Consider the following 20,648-nt stretch of genomic DNA (forward strand, 5'->3'; position numbering starts at 1 on the left):
GTGATTTTGATTTGATGGCCAGGTCATCGGACACATTTTTTAAACAAGATACCCCAAAGATGATTGTGGCCAAGATTGGATTAATTTGGCCCAGTAGTTTCAGAGGAGAAGATTTTTGTAAAAGATAACTAAGATTTACGAAAAATGGTTAAAAATTGACTATAAAGGGCAATAACTCCTAAAAGGGTCAACTGACCATTTCAATCATGTTGACTTATTTGTAAATCTTACTTTGCTGAACATTATTGCTGTTTACAGTTTATCTTTATCTATAACAATATTCAAGATAATAACCAAAAACAGCAAAATTTCCTTAAAATTACCAATTCAGGGGCAGCAACCCAACAACGGAATGTCCGTATCATCTGAAAATTTTAGAGCAGATAGATCTTGACCTGATAAACAATTTTACCCATGTCAGATTTGCTCTAAATGCTTTGGTTTTTGAGTTATAAGCCAAAAACTGCATTTTAACCCTATGTTCTATTTTTAGCCATGGCGGCCATCTTGGTTGGTTGGCCGGGTCTAGGACAAATTTTTAAATCTAGATACCCCAATGATGATTGTGGCCAAGTTTGGTTTAATTTGGCACAGTAGTTTCAAGAGGAGAAGATTTTTGTAAAAGTTAACGACAACGGAAGACAGACGACAGACGATGGACGCAAAGTGATGGGAAAAGCTCACTAAGGGCCAGGTGAGCTAAAAAGGAGATATGGTATGATTGCAAATATGACACCTCTCCACAAGAGACCAAATGACAAATTAACAACTATATGTCACTGTACGGCCTTCTACAATGTGCAAAACACATACCTCAGCTATAAAAGGCCCCTAAATAACAAATGTAAACAACTAAAAAAAAGAAAAAGCTTATAGCCTAATTTTGAAAAAAATGAAAGAAAAACAAACAGGTAACACATCAACAAAACAACCACCACTGAATTACAGAATCCTAACTCGGGACAGGCACATGCGTACATAATATGGCAGGGTTAAACATGTATCAGATTGGTTATAAAAAATCAAAGTGTTGGATAGCACCTATGGAAAGTTTGCAACTGTAGATGCGAATTATTTCAAATATGTACTTAATCACAGCTTTGATGTTTTAAACTAAATCATTGTCTCATCAGCAATTATCAAAAAACATCTTTTTTAATATGCTTGTCATATAAAATTTTTATATTTTCTATTGCACCCTTCAGGTTGCACTTTGTAAATACAGCTGTTTCTGACAACACGCCTCTTTTGGGGAGAAATTGAATATTCATAGAAAATTAATTTTGTTTACATACTGGTTCCCAGTTATGCTCTCTGTGTTCCATATTGCAGAGACAGAACTTGGGAATGTTACCAGTAAATAAACACGTGCATATTGTTTACATTGAAATCTGTGGTAACCTTTCATTCGAGGTAGGGGTAGTTAAGAAAATTAGTGTAAGTTTAAACTCTGAGAAGTTCAGGGCATATAAATGTTGAAAATATGCCGCACGGCCCTATATTTTGACCTTTGAAAAAAATTGTGGTGCAAATGAACTTTCATTTCTAGGATAAGATTTTTTTCAAAACTTCATAGTAAAAGTGGTACAGTTTTAGCCGTAAAAGGAGTTCCTATGGGAAATTGCATTTTCAATATTTACAGAAATGCAACTTTCAACTGTAGATTATAAAAATTCAGGTATAAAGAAAGCTCTGTTAAGGTGGCTTGGGGTCTTAATAAAAATCCATAGAAGTTTTTAATTATTATTGAAAAAAGGTCTGTAATAACTGTGATTTTCTAAAATTTATCAAAGTCCAAAGCCCGTAATTTCGGCAAAAATTAGTGGAATGGAACAAAACTTGTACTTGATCTGTAACTCATCTTGGTCAACTCACATGCCAAAAATTATCCCAATATCGCCTTTAGAAAAAAAACCTGTATAACTGTGATTTTCAACAATTTATCAATGTCCAAAGCCCCTTATTTCAGCAGAAATTAGTAGAGCAGAACGAAACTTAAACTTGATCTGTAACTCATCATGGTTAATTCACATATTAAAAATCATCCAAATATCTGAAGGCGTTTAGAAAAAATCTGTATAATGGTTTGTTGCGGAATGACAGAATTACAGAATAGGGTAAAACTATATGGCACCGACAACTTTGGTTATGGTTGCTCATACTTTTTTATAAGCTACAGGTTGTGCCAAATTGTACGATTTTGCATAGATTATGCATTGAAAATCCAATTTTGAGGGATAAAAATAAAACTACATCATAGAGTTTTCAAATAAAATGTGAGAATATAGCTCATATAACATGCTTTCAGATTAAAAAAAACTAAAAAATAAGGTCCAAAGACTTGTTTTCTTACAAAATATCAAAATTGGTAAATTCACCTAGATGAGTGGTAAATAGTTCTTACCTTCACATGCTGGTGGAGGTGTTGGCCATGTACCACCGAGCTGACATATTCTGGTTCCCAAATCTCCAGCTGGTAACTGGTAACCAAATTCACATGTGTATGTCACTTCTGTACTGGGCACAACATCAGTATTAGTGGATGTAATTGTAAACTCATTTAATCCAGGAGCTGTACATTTCATGACTAAAAGAAATCAAAGCAATGTAAGCGCTTTAGGCAGTTGATAAAATACCAAGGCAAAAAGTAATGATTGAAAACTGTGGTAGTGTTGCTTTAATTGTTAATCACAACTTGATATATCTAATGTATAATATTGTGCATGTACTGCACTATTTTCCACAATCCTATATGCTTTTCTAAAACCATATAACTTTTGTTGTCATCATTTATCAATAATACATATTTGATTTAAAATACATATGCTTTTGATGATTGAATGTCAAATCTGCTTTGAAATTGGCTTATGCATTAAAATATGCTGACCAGTGAATATTTTTACATGCTAGTGGGATTAAACAGAATACAGGAACACAGTTACCCTGGTAATGACTGCTTACCTTCAAATGATAATGAGTGGTAATTAGTTCTTACCTTCACATGCTGGTGGAGGTGTTGGCCATGTACCACCGAGCTGACATACTCTGGTTCCCAAATCTGCAGTTGGAAACTGGTAACCAAATTCACATGTGTATGTCACTTCTGTACTGGGCACAACATCAGTATTAGTGGATGTAATTGTAAACTCATTTATTTCAGGAGCTGTACATTTCACAACTAAAATAAATCAAAGCAATGTAAGCGCTATACAGTTGATGAAACACCAAATCAAAAGTAATGATGGAAAACTGTAGCACTGTTGCTTTGATTGTGTATCGGAGCTTTTTATATCTAATGTATCATATTTTACTTGTACTGCACTGATTTCCACAATTCTACATACTTTTTTTTAACAATATACAAATTGTTTTCACACATTTATCAATATGACATATTTGAACTACTTAAAATATGTATCTTTTCGATAATTGAATGTCAAATCTGTTTTGAAATTGTGTGATGCATTTAACAATGCTGAGCAGTGAATATTTTTACATGCTGGTGGGTTTTGTAAACCAGAAGCCAGAACACAGTGCCCTGGTAACGACTACTTACCTTCAAATGATGATAAATGGTAAATAATTCTTACCTTCACATGCTGGTGGAAGTGCTGGCCATGTACCACCGAGCTGACATATTCTGGTTCCCAAATCTCCAGCTGGTAAATGGTATCCAAATTTACATGTGTATGTCACTTCTGTACTGGGCACAACATCAGTATTAGTTGATGTAATTGTAAACTCGTTTAATCCTGGGGCTGCACATTTTATGACTAAAAGAAATCAAAGTACATTAAGTGTTATACGCAGGAAATAATAAACCAAGGTAAAAGTAGGGAAAGAAAACTGTGGCAGTGTTGCTTTACTTGTTTAACTCAGCTGATTATATCTAATATATCATATTGTACATGTACTGCACAAATTTCGACAATCCTACACACTTTCCTTTAACTATATACAATTTGTTTTCAAACATTTATTCAATCATATTTAATTTACTAAATATGTATCTAATGATGACTGAATATCAAATCTGTTTTAAAATTGGCTTATGCTTAAGAATATGCTGACCAGTGAATATTTTTACATGCTAGAAGATTTAACAAGATGCTGGAACACAGAACCCTGGTAGTGACTGCTTACCTTCAAATGATAATGAGTGGTAAATAGTTCTTACCTTCACATGCTGGTGGAGGTGCTGGCCATGTACCACCAAGCTGACATATTCTGGTTCCCAAATCTCCAGCTGGTAACTGGTAACCAAATTCACATGTGTATGTCACTTCTGTACTTGGCACAACATCAGTATTAGTGGATGTAATTGTAAACTCATTTAATCCAGGAGCTGTACATTTCATGACTAAAAGAAATCAAAGCAATGTAAGCGCTATAGGCAGTTGATAAAATACCAAGGCAAAAAAAATGATTGAAAACTATGGTTGTGTTGCTTTAATTGTTAATCACAACTTGATATATCTAATGTATCATATTGTGCATGTACTGCACTGATTTCCACAATCCTATACACTTTTCTACAACCATATACAATTTCTTTTCACACATTTATCAAAATGACATATTTGATTTACTTAAAATGTATATCCTTTCGATGATTGAATGTCAAATCTGTTTTGAAATTGGCTGATGCCTTCAACAATGCTGAGCAGTGAATATTTTTAAATGCTTGTGGGTTTTTTAAACCAGAAGCCAGAACACAGTGCCCTGGTAATGACTGTTTACTTTCAAACGATAATAAATGGAAAATAGATTTACCTTCACATGCTGGTGGAAGTGCTGGCCATGTACCACCGAGCTGACATATTCTGGTTCCCAAATCTCCAGCTGGTAACTGGTATCCAAATTCACATGTGTATGTCACTTCTGTACTGGGCACAACATCAGTATTAGTGGATGTAATTGTAAACTGGTTTATTCCAGGAGCTGTACATTTTATAACTAAAAGAAATCAAAGCAATGTAAGCGCTTCAGGCAGTTGATAAAATACCAAGGCAAAAGTAATGATGGAAAATTAGCACTGTAGCTTAAATTGTTTATCACAGCTTTTTATATCTAATGTATCCTATATTGTACATATTGTACATTGTACACTGATTTCCACAATTCTACACACTTTTCTTTACCCATATACTATTTATTTTCAAACATCTATCAATAATATTTCACTCACTTTAAAATATTTATCCTTTCAATGATTGAAAGGCAAATCTGTTTTGAAATTGGCTTATGCATTAAATAATGCTGGGATCAGTGAATAATTCTGACATGCTGGATGGTTATGTTTATTACATGCTGGAACACAGAAAACTTGACCAGTGAAGATTTTCACATGCTGGTGGGATTTAACAAGATGCTGGAACACAAAACCCTGGTAATGACTGCTTACCTTCAAATGATAATGAGTGGTAAATAGTTCTTACCTTCACATGCTGGTGGAGGTGCTGGCCATGTACCACCGAGCTGACATATTCTGGTTCCCAAATCTCCAGCTGGTAACTGGTAACCAAATTCACATGTGTATGTCACTTCTGCACTGGGCACAACATCAGTATTAGTGGATGTAATTGTAAACTCATTTATTTCAGGAGCTGTACATTTCACAACTAAAAGAAATCAAAGCAATGTAAGCGCTATAGGCAGTTGATAAAACACCAAGGCAAAAGTAATGATGTCAAACCTGTAGAACTTCTGCACTGGGCACAACATCAGTATTAGTGGATGTAATTGTAAACTCATTTATTTCAGGATCTGTACATTTCACAACTAAAAGAAATCAAAGCAATGTAAGCGCTATAGGCAGTTGATAAAACACCAAGGCAAAAGTAATGATGTCAAACCTGTAGAACTGTTGCTTTAATTGTGTATCAGAGCTTTTTATATCTAATGTATCATATTCTACTTGTACTGCACTGATTTACACAATTCTACATACTTTTCTTTAACCATATACCATTTATTCTCAAACATTCATCAATAAGAATACATTCACTTAAAAATATGTACTCTTTTGAAGATTGAATATCGAAGCTGTATTAAAACTGGCTTATACATTAAAATATGCTGACCAGTGAATATTTTTACATGCTGGTTGGATTTGTTAACGAGATGCTGGAACACAGAACCCTGGTAATGACTGCTTACCTTCAAATGATAATGAGTGGTAAATAGTTCTTACCTTCACATGCTGGTGGAGGTGCTGGCCATGTACCACCAAGCTGACATATTCTGGTTCCCAAATCTCCAGCTGGTAACTGGTAACCAAATTCACATGTGTATGTCACTTCTGTACTTGGCACAACATCAGTATTAGTGGATGTAATTGTAAACTCATTTAATCCAGGAGCTGTACATTTCATGACTAAAAGAAATCAAAGCAATGTAAGCGCTATAGGCAGTTGATAAAATACCAAGGCAAAAAAAATGATTGAAAACTATGGTTGTGTTGCTTTAATTGTTAATCACAACTTGATATATCTAATGTATCATATTGTGCATGTACTGCACTGATTTCCACAATCCTATACACTTTTCTACAACCATATACAATTTCTTTTCACACATTTATCAAAATGACATATTTGATTTACTTAAAATGTATATCCTTTCGATGATTGAATGTCAAATCTGTTTTGAAATTGGCTGATGCCTTCAACAATGCTGAGCAGTGAATATTTTTAAATGCTTGTGGGTTTTTTAAACCAGAAGCCAGAACACAGTGCCCTGGTAATGACTGCTTACTTTCAAACGATAATAAATGGAAAATAGATTTACCTTCACATGCTGGTGGAAGTGCTGGCCATGTACCACCGAGCTGACATATTCTGGTTCCCAAATCTCCAGCTGGTAACTGGTATCCGAATTCACATGTGTATGTCACTTCTGTACTGGGCACAACATCAGTATTAGTGGATGTAATTGTAAACTGGTTTATTCCAGGAGCTGTACATTTTATAACTAAAAGAAATCAAAGCAATGTAAGCGCTTCAGGCAGTTGATAAAATACCAAGGCAAAAGTAGTGATGGAAAATAAGCACTGTTGCTTAAATTGTTTATCACAGCTTTTTATATCTAATGTATCCTATATTGTACATATTGTACATTGTACACTGATTTCCACAATTCTACACACTTTTCTTTACCCATATACTATTTATTTTCAAACATCTATCAATAATATTACACTCACTTTAAAATATTTATCCTTTCAATGATTGAAAGGCAAATCTGTTTTGAAATTGGCTTATGCATTAAATAATGCTGGGATCAGTGAATAATTCTAACATGCTGGATGGTTATGTTTATTACATGCTGGAACACAGAACACTTGACCAGTGAAGATTTTCACATGCTGGTGGGATTTAACAAGATGCTGGAACACAAAACCCTGGTAATGACTGCTAACCTTCAAATGATAATGAGTGGTAAATAGTTCTTACCTTCACATGCTGGTGGAGGTGCTGGCCATGTACCACCAAGGTGACATATTCTGGTTCCCAAATCTCCAGCTGGTAACTGGTAACCAAATTCACATGTGTATGTCACTTCTGTACTTGGCACAACATCAGTATTAGTGGATGTAATTGTAAACTCATTTAATCCAGGAGCTGTACATTTCATGACTAAAAGAAATCAAAGCAATGTAAGCGCTATAGGCAGTTGATAAAATACCAAGGCAAAAAAAATGATTGAAAACTATGGTTGTGTTGCTTTAATTGTTAATCACAACTTGATATATCTAATGTATCATATTGTGCATGTACTGCACTGATTTCCACAATCCTATACACTTTTCTACAACCATATACAATTTCTTTTCACACATTTATCAAAATGACATATTTGATTTACTTAAAATGTATATCCTTTCGATGATTGAATGTCAAATCTGTTTTGAAATTGGCTGATGCCTTCAACAATGCTGAGCAGTGAATATTTTTAAATGCTTGTGGGTTTTTTAAACCAGAAGCCAGAACACAGTGCCCTGGTAATGACTGCTTACTTTCAAACGATAATAAATGGAAAATAGATTTACCTTCACATGCTGGTGGAAGTGCTGGCCATGTACCACCGAGCTGACATATTCTGGTTCCCAAATCTCCAGCTGGTAACTGGTATCCGAATTCACATGTGTATGTCACTTCTGTACTGGGCACAACATCAGTATTAGTGGATGTAATTGTAAACTGGTTTATTCCAGGAGCTGTACATTTTATAACTAAAAGAAATCAAAGCAATGTAAGCGCTTCAGGCAGTTGATAAAATACCAAGGCAAAAGTAATGATGGAAAATTAGAACTGTTGCTTAAATTGTTTATCACAGCTTTTTATATCTAATGTATCCTATATTGTACATATTGTACATTGTACACTGATTTTCACAATTCTACACACTTTTCTTTACCCATATACTATTTATTTTCAAACATCTATCAATAATATTTCACTCACTTTAAAATATTTATCCTTTCAATGATTGAAAGGCAAATCTGTTTTGAAATTGGCTTATGCATTAAATAATGCTGGGATCAGTGAATAATTCTAACATGCTGGATGGTTATATTTATTACATGCTGGAACACAGAACACTTGACCAGTGAAAATTTTCACATGCTGGTGGGATTTAACAAGATGCTGGAACACAAAACCCTGGTAATGACTGCTTACCTTCAAATGATAATGAGTGGTAAATAGTTCTTACCTTCACATGCTGGTGGAGGTGCTGGCCATGTACCACCGAGCTGACATATTCTGGTTCCCAAATCTCCAGCTGGTAACTGGTAACCAAATTCACATGTGTATGTCACTTCTGCACTGGGCACAACATCAGTATTAGTGGATGTAATTGTAAACTCATTTATTTCAGGAGCTGTACATTTCACAACTAAAAGAAATCAAAGCAATGTAAGCGCTATAGGCAGTTGATAAACACCAAGGCAAAAGTAATGATGTCAAACCTGTAGAACTTCTGCACTGGGCACAACATCAGTATTAGTGGATGTAATTGTAAACTCATTTATTTCAGGAGCTGTACATTTCACAACTAAAAGAAATCAAAGCAATGTAAGCGCTATAGGCAGTTGATAAAACACCAAGGCAAAAGTAATGATGTCAAACCTGTAGAACTGTTGCTTTAATTGTGTATCAGAGCTTTTTATATCTAATGTATCATATTCTACTTGTACTGCACTGATTTACACAATTCTACATACTTTTCTTTAACCATATACCATTTATTCTCAAACATTCATCAATAAGAATACATTCACTTAAAAATATGTACTCTTTTGAAGATTGAATATCGAAGCTGTATTAAAACTGGCTTATACATTAAAATATGCTGACCAGTGAATATTTTTACATGCTGGTTGGATTTGTTAACCAGATGCTGGAACACAGAACCCTAGTAATGACTGCTTACCTTCAAATGATAATGAGTGGTAAATAGTTCTTACCTTCACATGCTGGTGGAGGTGCTGGCCATGTACCACCAAGCTGACATATTCTGGTTCCCAAATCTCCAGCTGGTAACTGGTAACCAAATTCACATGTGTATGTCACTTCTGTACTTGGCACAACATCAGTATTAGTGGATGTAATTGTAAACTCATTTAATCCAGGAGCTGTACATTTCATGACTAAAAGAAATCAAAGCAATGTAAGCGCTATAGGCAGTTGATAAAATACCAAGGCAAAAAAAAAAAATGATTGAAAACTATGGTTGTGTTGCTTTAATTGTTAATCACAACTTGATATATCTAATGTATCATATTGTGCATGTACTGCACTGATTTCCACAATCCTATACACTTTTCTACAACCATATACAATTTGTTTTCACACATTTATCAAAATGACATATTTGATTTACTTAAAATGTATATCCTTTCGATGATTGAATGTCAAATCTGTTTTGAAATTGGCTGATGCCTTCAACAATGCTGAGCAGTGAATATTTTTAAATGCTTGTGGGTTTTTTAAACCAGAAGCCAGAACACAGTGCCCTGGTAATGACTGCTTACTTTCAAACGATAATAAATGGAAAATAGATTTACCTTCACATGCTGGTGGCAGTGCTGGCCATGTACCACCGAGCTGACATATTCTGGTTCCCAAATCTCCAGCTGGTAACTGATATCCAAATTCACATGTGTATGTCACTTCTGTACTGGGCACAACATCAGTATTAGTGGATGTAATTGTAAACTGGTTTATTCCAGGAGCTGTACATTTTATAACTAAAAGAAATCAAAGCAATGTAAGCGCTTCAGGCAGTTGATAAAATACCAAGGCAAAAGTAATGATGGAAAACTAGCACTGTTGCTTAAATTGTTTATCACAGCTTTTTATATCTAATGTATCCTATATTGTACATATTGTTCATTGTACACTGATTTCCACAATTCTACACACTTTTCTTTACCCATATACTATTTATTTTCAAACATCTATCAATAATATTTCACTCACTTTAAAATATTTATCCTTTCAATGATTGAAAGGCAAATCTGTTTTGAAATTGGCTGATGCATTAAATAATGCTGGGATCAGTGAATAATTCTAACATGCTGGATGGTTGTGTTTATTACATGCCGGAACACAGAACACTTGACCAGTGAAGATTTTCACATGCTGGTGGGATTTAACAAGATGCTGGAACACAAAACCCTTGTAATGACTCCTAACCTTCAAATGATAATGAGTGGTAAATAGTTCTTACCTTCACATGCTGGTGGAGGTGCTGGCCATGTACCACCGAGCTGACATATTCTGGTTCCCAAATCTCCAGCTGGTAACTGGTAACCAAATTCACATGTGTATGTCACTTCTGCACTGGGCACAACATCAGTATTAGTGGATGTAATTGTAAACTCATTTATTTCAGGAGCTGTACATTTCACAACTAAAAGAAATCAAAGCAATGTAAGCGCTATAGGCAGTTGATAAAACACCAAGGCAAAAGTAATGATGTCAAACCTGAAGAACTTCTGCACTTGGCACAACATCAGTATTAGTGGATGTAATTGTAAACTCATTTATTTCAGGAGCTGTACATTTCACAACTAAAAGAAATCAAAGCAATGTAAGCGCTATAGGCAGTTGATAAAACACCAAGGCAAAAGTAATGATGTCAAACCTGTAGCACTGTTGCTTTAATTGTGTATCAGAGCTTTTTATATCTAATGTATCATATTCTACTTGTACTGCACTGATTTACACAATTCTACATACTTTTCTTTAACCAGATACCATTAGTTTTTATATGATTATTAATTGTATAACATTTACTTAAAATGTATATATCCTTTTGATGATTGAAAGTCAAGCTGTTTTAAAATTGGCTTATGCATTAAACAATGCTGACCAGTGAATATCTCTACATGCTGGTTGGATTTGTTAACGAGATGCTGGAACACAGAAGCCTGGAAATGACTGCTTACCTTCAAATGATAATGAGTGGTAAATAGTTCTTACCTTCACATGCTGGTGGAGGTGCTGGCCATGTACCACCGAGCTGACATCTTCTGGTTCCCAAATCTCCAGCTGGTAACTGGTAACCAAATTCACATGTGTATGTTACTTCTGTACTTGGCACAACATCAGTATTAGTGGATGTAATTGTAAACTCGTTTATTCCAGGAGCTTTACATTTTATTACTAAAAAAAATCAAAGCAATGTAAGAGCTTTAGACAGTTGATAAAACACTAAGGCAAAAGTAATGATGGAAAACTGTAGCACTGGTGCTTTAATTGTGATCAGAGCTTTTTATATCTAATGTATCATATTCTACATGTTCTGCACTGATTTCCACAATTCTACACACTTTTCTTAAACCAGATACCATTGGTTTTCAAATGTTTATCAATTGTATTACATTTACACTGAAATATGTATCTTACGATGATTGAATATCAAATCTGTTTTAAAATTGGCTGATGCATTAAACAATGTTGACTAGTGAATATTTCTACATGCTGGTTGGATTTGTTAACGAGATGCTGGAACACAGAACCCTGGTAATGACTGCTTACCTTCAAACGATATATAATAAATGGTAACTAGTTCTTACCTTCACATGGTGGTGGAGGTGCTGGCCATGTACCACCAAGCTGACATATTCTGGTTCCCAAATCTCCAGCTGGTAACTGGTAACCAAATTCACATGTGTATGTCACTTCTGTACTTGGCACAACATCAGTATTAGTTGATGTAATTGTAAACTCGTTTAATCCTGGAGCTGCACATTTTATAACTAAAAGAAATTAAATCCCTGTAATCCTTTCAATCACCAATGATGCCTCAAGGCATGGCCTGTCGCGTGCCCAATGATGCGTGAAAGCATTGTAAAATTACTTCGGCAATAAATGGACTGCATGAACCATAAAATGTGATGTAAATGCATGTTGGATCGAATAAACGATGTTGCATGTTCAAACTTTCCTAATATCTACTTGATAAGTGCAAAGATGCTGTTTGAAACGTGTATGAGGTGTTTGAAATACCGTAGCCGGTGTGAAAATAATATCCTGTCTCGAAGTTTAATCAGTCAAAATTAAAAATAAATTTCAAGGTTTTCAATCTACCACATACTTTCCTGGTGCACTGAAGTCACATATAGGATTCTTGGAACTCATTTGCATATTGTTAGGATTTTTTTATTTTCACCAATGATAACTAATAACACGTATATGTGTTTATATTACAACAGACATACATCTTGATATTTTCTTCAACTTTTCTAATATATAAATACTCAACAATTGTTTTCTTATTAACTTGCATTGAAGTTTGGATTGTTTATTCACATTTTATTTTAATTATAACTCTGACCTTATATCATCCAATTAAAACTCAGGGTTCCTTTCTTTATACATGTGATATTTCATGTGATCATGTAAACAAAGAACAAAATTGAAATGTCCAATTCTTCAGATGAGGAAGTTCTTTGGTCGATCAAATTCAACAGTATGAACAAATATTACCACATCAAGGCATTGGGGATGATTTTGAATTCAATACTTCACGAAACAAGTCTGAGGGCTAAGAAACAAAACCAACCATTCCTATTTATACTGCAACTAGTTATGCTTATTTCCTAAGTATAGTAACACAGCTATATTTTGTGCTATGTCAACCGGGTCGGTCGGAAAAAAAATTAAAAAAAAAATATCTTTCAAGACAGAAAATTTCCTGTGAAAAGGGGGGGGTTCCACGAACAAAGACGAAATTAAATCATTTCACCAATAAGAAAAAAAAAACAGATCTGTGTAGCTCTTAATCAATTTCTGGAAATTTTGTGATCTTCAAGCATGCAAACTAGTAAAGAAAAAATTGCAAAAACCTTGTACGAAATATTATAAGTTTCAACAGACGTGTCAAAAAACGTAATAGACTTGTCCACTGGAAAAATGTGGATATCAGGTTCATCAGTTGTCATGCATTCCCATTTTATATACAAATGGACAAATTGTTTTTATTATCAATGACACAAGAAAATTCCAAATGATTTGTTTATATTTAGTACTTTAACTTGAAGTCTCCACGTTTGGACAAGTTCATTTTCCATTTTTCTATGAGATGAGGCATCTTACAGAATGATGACAAATATGGGAAACGAACTTACTGTGTAATGGGTTTTAAACATAGGTTTCGTTCCGCAAAATTATTTGCCCAAACGACATTTCAAGGTCAGTTATGATTGATTTGTCTATTTTTAGATACGTAAATTGGAAGTATTATTTTTTCACAACAGAAAGTGTTATCAATTCTATTAGTGTTTAATGCATTTCATTTCATAGAAAAGATTATTTTATTTATTTTTCTGGGACAATGTATTTGCTAGGGTCGGCGGGAATAAAAAGAATAAAAAGTCAATTTTATTTTTATTCTGAAAATCAGCAAAATTTGGTTGGCGGATCTGTAAACCAACAAATTAAAAAACCATGGCCTTACATCATAGTACACTTTCTCCACAATCAGGGGTTCATCAAGGGATGAAAATAAGTTTAACATTTGTGTAACAATTTAAAAAGCTATCAATATATTAATTTAAATTGCAGTATAAAAACAATATAAGGTCAATGTCACAAAAAAATTTTTTTTTGTATTAGGTTAAAAACTGGGGAATGGCTCAGTAGAACCTCACCCTCCCCAGTTTTATACTTTTTTTACATTCACCTAATATTGTGTATTTATAATGTTATGACCAAGTAGTCCCAGATAAAGACAATGTTGCAAAACACTGGTATAACAATTTTAACATTCATGAATGGGTTTACCTCATTTATTTGAATCTTGAGATCCAGATGGAATGCAACAGGTCATGCTACCATTTTAGCTGCTGATAAAGAGTCCAATAGATTTCTTCAACAACATTTTAAAACATATAATTAACAAGTGAAACTGGGAGCTACTGCTCACTGATGATACCTCCGTCGCAAGTGGATAATGTTAATAGTGTAAAAATATGTAAGTTCAGTAAACAGGAAGTTGTCGAGTGATGAATCTGAAAACACATCACACGGTATAGTTGACTTATATAAAGCCTGAAACCAAATTTCAGAAATCCTGGAAAATATTCATGGGACTGACGGACTGACGGACGGGGGGTATAATAAACTGAAAGATATGACAACAAACAAAATGCTGAAAACACAGACAGTAATAAATCTGCCTGGTCAAAACCAATTCTGCCAGAAATGAAAGCTTGTATTGGTCTTTGCTTTTTGATGGGAATTGATGTTAAACCAGAATTTCCAATATTCTGTAAAACCATGCCCCAGAATAGATTTATGCACGTCATGAGGTACCTTCATTTCCATGACAACCATACTTGAATATGTTCAACACATCAATGAAAACAGAGTAGGTCCCTTCACGGCAGGTCTCAATAGTAGAAAGTATGTTCCCATTCAAAGGAAGGGTCGAATTCAAACAATATATGCTAGCCAAAACAACTAAAAGGGGTATAAAGATATGGGCATTAGCAGATTAAAATGTTATATGTCAGTTTGGTATATGGTCAAGACGTTTGGTTAAGTTAACTTACCTTTTAAGAAAGTTGTCTCTCCTTAACCAGTTATGGGGTTATTTGTATTGTGGATAACACTCCCTATTTGTATTGTATATTAGTTTGATTGTTCTCTTGATTTATTGTGACCATAGATGTACATGTGTTTGGAAAATAAGAACTTTATTAACTTGAAAAGTAGTCTGCTATACAGATGTTTATACAAAAAACCTGAAAGACCACAAGGCCAGTTTGGGCAACATGTTGTAAAACAATGTATAAAGGAGGGTTGATATTGTTAGGCAGATTTACTATTTATATGTTGACAATTTCTTTTCTTCACCAAAACTGTTTCAAAACCTGTTTGATAACTATCAAACTGCAGCATGTGGAAAGGTCTGCAAAAACAGTAGCTGTTTACCAGCTGATTTTATGTTACTGTGGATTCATTAATATTCGTTGGATACAAATTTTCGTGGATTTCATGGGTACAAGGGAACCACAAATTTAAATGTTCAACTAATAACAAATTATCATAAGGTTCATATGCAGACTTTACCAAAACCATGAATTTAAATATCCACGAATATACTAGTTTTTCCCAATCCACGAAAATTGGTACCCACTAAAAGAAATGAATCCACAGTAAAATCCTGTTGGTATCAATACTAGGGGGGACATGAAGTTCTTTCAAATGTAGTCATAGCTGGTATCTTATGGAAGGACAAAATAATGTAACAGCAATTTCAACAATTTAGGATCATTCTAGGTCTGAAGTAGTGTTTGGTACAAATAGATCTGCAACTTGATAAAGCAGATCTAGATATACCATGTCCAAAAATCATAGTTCACTACATTAAATACATGGGAAATGTCTACAATGCTGACCAGTATATACAGTACTACTGTTTTAACCAGAAAAAACAGAAGTGGTATAAACAGGTGTTCTTTAAATTTCTTTAAATTTTGTAATACAATGCATACAGGCTCTTCTTATTGAGTTTAAGTCATCAAACTGTTGGAAACTCACCTGCAATGACATATTTCCAGTTCTCACGTCAAATTGCCAGTAGTTTGATAGATGGGTACTGTGGCATTGGTACGAGAGGTTTGATAATGTCATAGAAATGCATAGACCAGTTCAATCAGCTAGGAAAGTGTTTAGCACAATAGGCAATTTAAAAAAAGGCAAAAACTAATGATGCCTACCTTCAAATGATGATGATTGGTAAATAGTTCTTACCTTCACATGCTGGTGGAGGTGCTGGCCATGTACCACCGAGCTGACATATTCTGGTTCCCAAATCTCCAGCTGGTAACTGGTAACCAAATGCACATGTGTATGTCACTTCTGTACTTGGCACAACATCAGTATTAGTGGATGTAATTGTAAACTCATTTATTCCAGGAGCTGTACATTTCGTAACTGAAAGAAAAAAGAAGTCATGCAACATTTGTATTACTTAAGATATTAAAAGCTGTTTTTTGTCATTTGCCACACACTACTTTTTAAGGCAAAAACAAATTAAATCTGTGAACCGTGAGCCACTACCTATTTACTAAATCTCTACAATAAAGCAGCAAAACTAGCATCCTAAATTAGGATTTTAAAATGCACTGAATTCATAAATTAAAAAATCACTTGTCCTAAGATTTTCTTTCCAACAATTTAAGGTGCATGACGAAAAAAAGGGTTGAAAACTGATTATTTAAGTGAATTTTCTAAGTCCAAGGACAAAAACTCTGCATATTATATTTAGAAATCAACAAACTTCCAACCAGATCTGTAACTTGTCATGATAAGAATTTATACTAATTATCAAATCAATATCTTCAATCTTGACGAAAAAAAGTACAGAAAACTGATTATTTAAGTGAATTTTTTAAGTCTAAGGAACATTACTCTGCACAAAATTATCAAATCGCAACAAAATTCCAAATTAATCTGTAACTTGTCATGATAAAACTACCTTGATCAAAAACTTAAACCTGAAGTGTGACAAACTGACGAACGAACGCACAGACCTGACAACATAATGCCCCTCTACTATCGAAGATGGGGCATTAAAATGTGGGGAACTTGATTTGCCATACTAACATATGGACAGACAGACAGCAAACCTAAAGTCCCCTACCACTTGGTCTGTAGGGCACTACTGTTGATGAGAGGAAAATAGTTCTTACCTTCACATGCTGGTGGAGGTGCTGGCCATGTTCCACCGAGCTGACATATTCTGGTTCCCAATTCTCCAGCTGGTAACTGGTAACCAAATTTACATGTGTATGTCACTTCTGTACTTGGCACGACATCAGTATTAGTGGATGTAATTGTAAACTCATTTATTCCAGGAGCTGAACATTTCGTAACTGAAAGAAAAAAAAAGTCGTGCAACATTTGTATTACTTAGATATTTAACAAAGCTGTTTTTTGTCATTTGCCACACTCCTTTTTAAGGCAAAAACAAATTAAATCTGTGAACCGTGAGCCACTGCTCATTTACTATATCTCTACAATAAAGCAGCAAGACTAGCATCCTAAATTAGAAGGATTTTAAAATGCACTGAATTCATAAATAAAAAAATCACTTGTCCTAAGATTTTCTTTCAAACAATTTAAGGTGCATGACGAAAAAAAGGGTTAAAAACTGATTATTTAAGTGAATTTTCTAAAGTCCAAGGACAATAACTCTGCGTATAATATTCAGAAATCAACAAACTTCCAACCAGATCTGTAACTTGTCATGATTAGACTTTATACTAATTATCAAATCAATATCTTCAAGCATGACGAAAAAAAAGGTTTGAAAACTGATTATTTTAGGGAATTTTCTAAGACCAAGGACAATAACTCTGCGTATAATAATCAGAAATCAACAAACTTCCAACCAGATCTGTAACTTGTAATGATAAGACTTTATACATATTATCAAATCAATATCTTCAAGCATGACGAAAAAAAGTACAGAAAACTGATTATTTGAGGGAATTTTTTAAGTCCAAGGAACATTACTCTGCACAAAATCATCAGATAGCAACAAAATTCAAATTTAATCTGTAACTTGTCATGATAAAACTACCTTGATCAAAAACTTAAACCTGAAGTGGGACGAACCGACGAACAGATGAACGGACACACAGACCAGACAACATAATGTCCCTCTACTATCAAAGATGGGGCATAAAAATGTTGAAAACTGATTTTCCATACTGATCTATGAACAGACAGCAAACTTAAAGTCCCCTACCACTCGGTCAGTAGGGTACTACTAGAGTGATATATAGTTCTTACCTTCACATGATGGTGGAGGTGCTGGCCATGTACCACCGAGCTGACATATTCTGGTTCCCAAATCTCCATCTGGTAACTGGTAACCAAATTCACATGTGTATGTCACTTCTGTACTTGGCACAACATCAGTATTAGTGGATGTAATTGTAAACTCATTTATTCCAGGAGCTGTACATTTTATAACTGAAAGAAAATAATATAATGCAGCATTTATATAATGTATATAATGTAGATATTAAAAGATGTTTTTTGTCTTTTGCCACACTCCTTTTTAAGGCAAAAACAAATTAAATCTGTGAACCAAGAGCCACTTCTCATTTACTATATCTCTACAATAAAGCAGCAAAAATAGCATCCTAAATTAGAAGGATTTTAAAATGCACTGAATTCATAAATAAATATCACTTGTGCTAGAAATTTTACATTCCAACAAATTAAGGTGCATGACGAAAAAAAAGGTTTTAAAAACGAATTTTTTCTAAGTGCAAGGACCATAACTCTGCACATAATATTCAGACCAGAAACACATTTCAAACTTGATCTGTAACTTGTCCTTATAAAACTATATACTAATTATGAAATAAAGATCAGCAGGCACGACTTAAAAAGTGTTTAAACTGATTATTTGAGTGAAATTTCTAAGTCCAAGGAACATAACCATGCACATAATGTTCAGACCTCAACTAAATATGAATCTGATCTGTAACTTGTCATGATAAAACTATGTACCTATTATCAAATCAATATCTTGGAGCACAACTAAACTAGAGGCTCTTTAGAGCCTGTGTTGCTCACCTTGGTCTATGATCATACTAAACAAAAGACATACATGTACATATAGAACTCATAAGAAAATTATGTTTTGGTGATGATGATGTGTTTGTCAATTTAACTTTACTGAACATTCTTGCTGTTTACAATTTCCTCTGTCTATAATGAACTTGGCTCAGTAGTTTCAAAGAAAAATATTTTGTAAAAGTTTACAAAAATTTACATAAATTTATGAAAATTGTTTATAAAATTTACTTTAATGAGCAATAACTCCTTAAGGTGTCAATTGACCGTTTTGGTCAAGTTGACTTATTTGTAGATCTTACTTTGCTATACATAATTATTGTTTACAGTATATCTTCTTTATCTTAGATAATATTGAAGATAATAACCAAAAACTGCAAAATTTTCTTAAAATAACCAATTCAGGGGCAGGAACCCAACTACGGGTTGCCTGATTTGTCTAAAAATTTCAGGGCAGTTAGATCTTAACTTAATGAACATATTTAAATGAATGAGATTTGCTCTAAATGCTTTGAATTCAGAGATAATAGCCAAAAATTGCATTTTACCCCTATGCACTATTTTTAGCCATGTTGGCCATTTTGGTTCATGGACTAGGTCATTGGACACATTATTGAAACTACATACCCTTAAGATGATGGTTGCCAAGTTTGGTTAAATTTGTCTTTGTAGTTTCAGAGGAGAAGATTTTTAAAAAAGATTACTAAATTTTTTTTAAATGGTTAAAAATAAACTACAAAGGGCAATAACTCCATAATGGGTAAACTGACCATTTTGGTCATGTTGACTTATTTGTAAATCTTACTGTGCTGTAAATTACTGCTGTTTACATACAGTTTATCTCTATCTTTTATAATATTCAAGATAATAACCAAAAACTGCAAATTTTCCTTAAAATTACTAATTCGGGGGCAGCATCCCAATATCGTGTTGTTCGATTTGTCTAAAAATTTCAGGGCAGATAGAATTTGACCTGGTTAAAAATTTTACCCTGTCAGATTTGAATGCTTTGGTTTCACAGACGTTTCACAGACATAAGCCAAAATCTACATTTTACCCCTATGTTCTATTTTTAGCCATGGTGGCCATCTTGGTTAATTGGCCAGAACATTGGACACGTTAAACTAGGTACCCCAAGGATGATTGTGGCCAATTTTCGTTAAATTTGGTCAAGTAGTTTCAGAGAAGATTTTTTAAAAAGATTACTAAAATTTTAGTAACATGGTTAATAATTGACTATAAAGGGCAATAACTCGTTAAAGGGTAAACTGACAATTTTGGTCATGTTGACTTATTTGTAGATCTTACTTTGATGAACATTATTGCTGTTTACAGTTTATCTTTATCTTTTATAATATTCAAGATAAAAACCAAAAACTGCAAAATTTTCTAAAAATTACTAATTCCGATTTGTCTGAAAATTTCCTAGCAGATAAATCTTGACCTGATAAAAAGTTTTACCAAATATAAAATTTGCTCTAAATGCTTTGGTTTCAGAGATATTAGCCAAAATCTACATTTTACCCCTATGTTCCATTT

The 20,648-nt window shown here is 33.8% G+C and overlaps 1 protein-coding gene across 1 annotated transcript in view; it reads right to left on the minus strand.

Annotated features, from left to right (window-relative positions):
• The window catches only part of LOC143056192 (sushi, von Willebrand factor type A, EGF and pentraxin domain-containing protein 1-like), a 60,898-nt gene that overhangs the window by 20,597 nt on the left and 19,653 nt on the right, over window positions 1-20,648 (minus strand). The window contains exons 10-27 of the mRNA XM_076229272.1: window positions 18,315-18,497; window positions 17,210-17,392; window positions 16,269-16,451; window positions 12,086-12,268; window positions 11,490-11,672; window positions 10,735-10,917; window positions 9,470-9,652; window positions 8,716-8,898; window positions 8,051-8,233; window positions 7,455-7,637; window positions 6,790-6,972; window positions 6,194-6,376; window positions 5,439-5,621; window positions 4,774-4,956; window positions 4,178-4,360; window positions 3,591-3,773; window positions 2,996-3,178; window positions 2,405-2,587 (exon numbers count right to left, since the gene is read on the minus strand). Coding sequence (XP_076085387.1) covers window positions 2,405-2,587; window positions 2,996-3,178; window positions 3,591-3,773; window positions 4,178-4,360; window positions 4,774-4,956; window positions 5,439-5,621; window positions 6,194-6,376; window positions 6,790-6,972; window positions 7,455-7,637; window positions 8,051-8,233; window positions 8,716-8,898; window positions 9,470-9,652; window positions 10,735-10,917; window positions 11,490-11,672; window positions 12,086-12,268; window positions 16,269-16,451; window positions 17,210-17,392; window positions 18,315-18,497 — 3,294 coding nt within the window. The remainder of the gene's footprint in view (window positions 1-2,404; window positions 2,588-2,995; window positions 3,179-3,590; window positions 3,774-4,177; window positions 4,361-4,773; window positions 4,957-5,438; window positions 5,622-6,193; window positions 6,377-6,789; window positions 6,973-7,454; window positions 7,638-8,050; window positions 8,234-8,715; window positions 8,899-9,469; window positions 9,653-10,734; window positions 10,918-11,489; window positions 11,673-12,085; window positions 12,269-16,268; window positions 16,452-17,209; window positions 17,393-18,314; window positions 18,498-20,648) is intronic.

This window comes from Mytilus galloprovincialis, chromosome 13 (genome assembly GCF_965363235.1).
Source record: "Mytilus galloprovincialis chromosome 13, xbMytGall1.hap1.1, whole genome shotgun sequence".
NCBI lineage: Eukaryota > Metazoa > Mollusca > Bivalvia > Mytilida > Mytilidae > Mytilus > Mytilus galloprovincialis.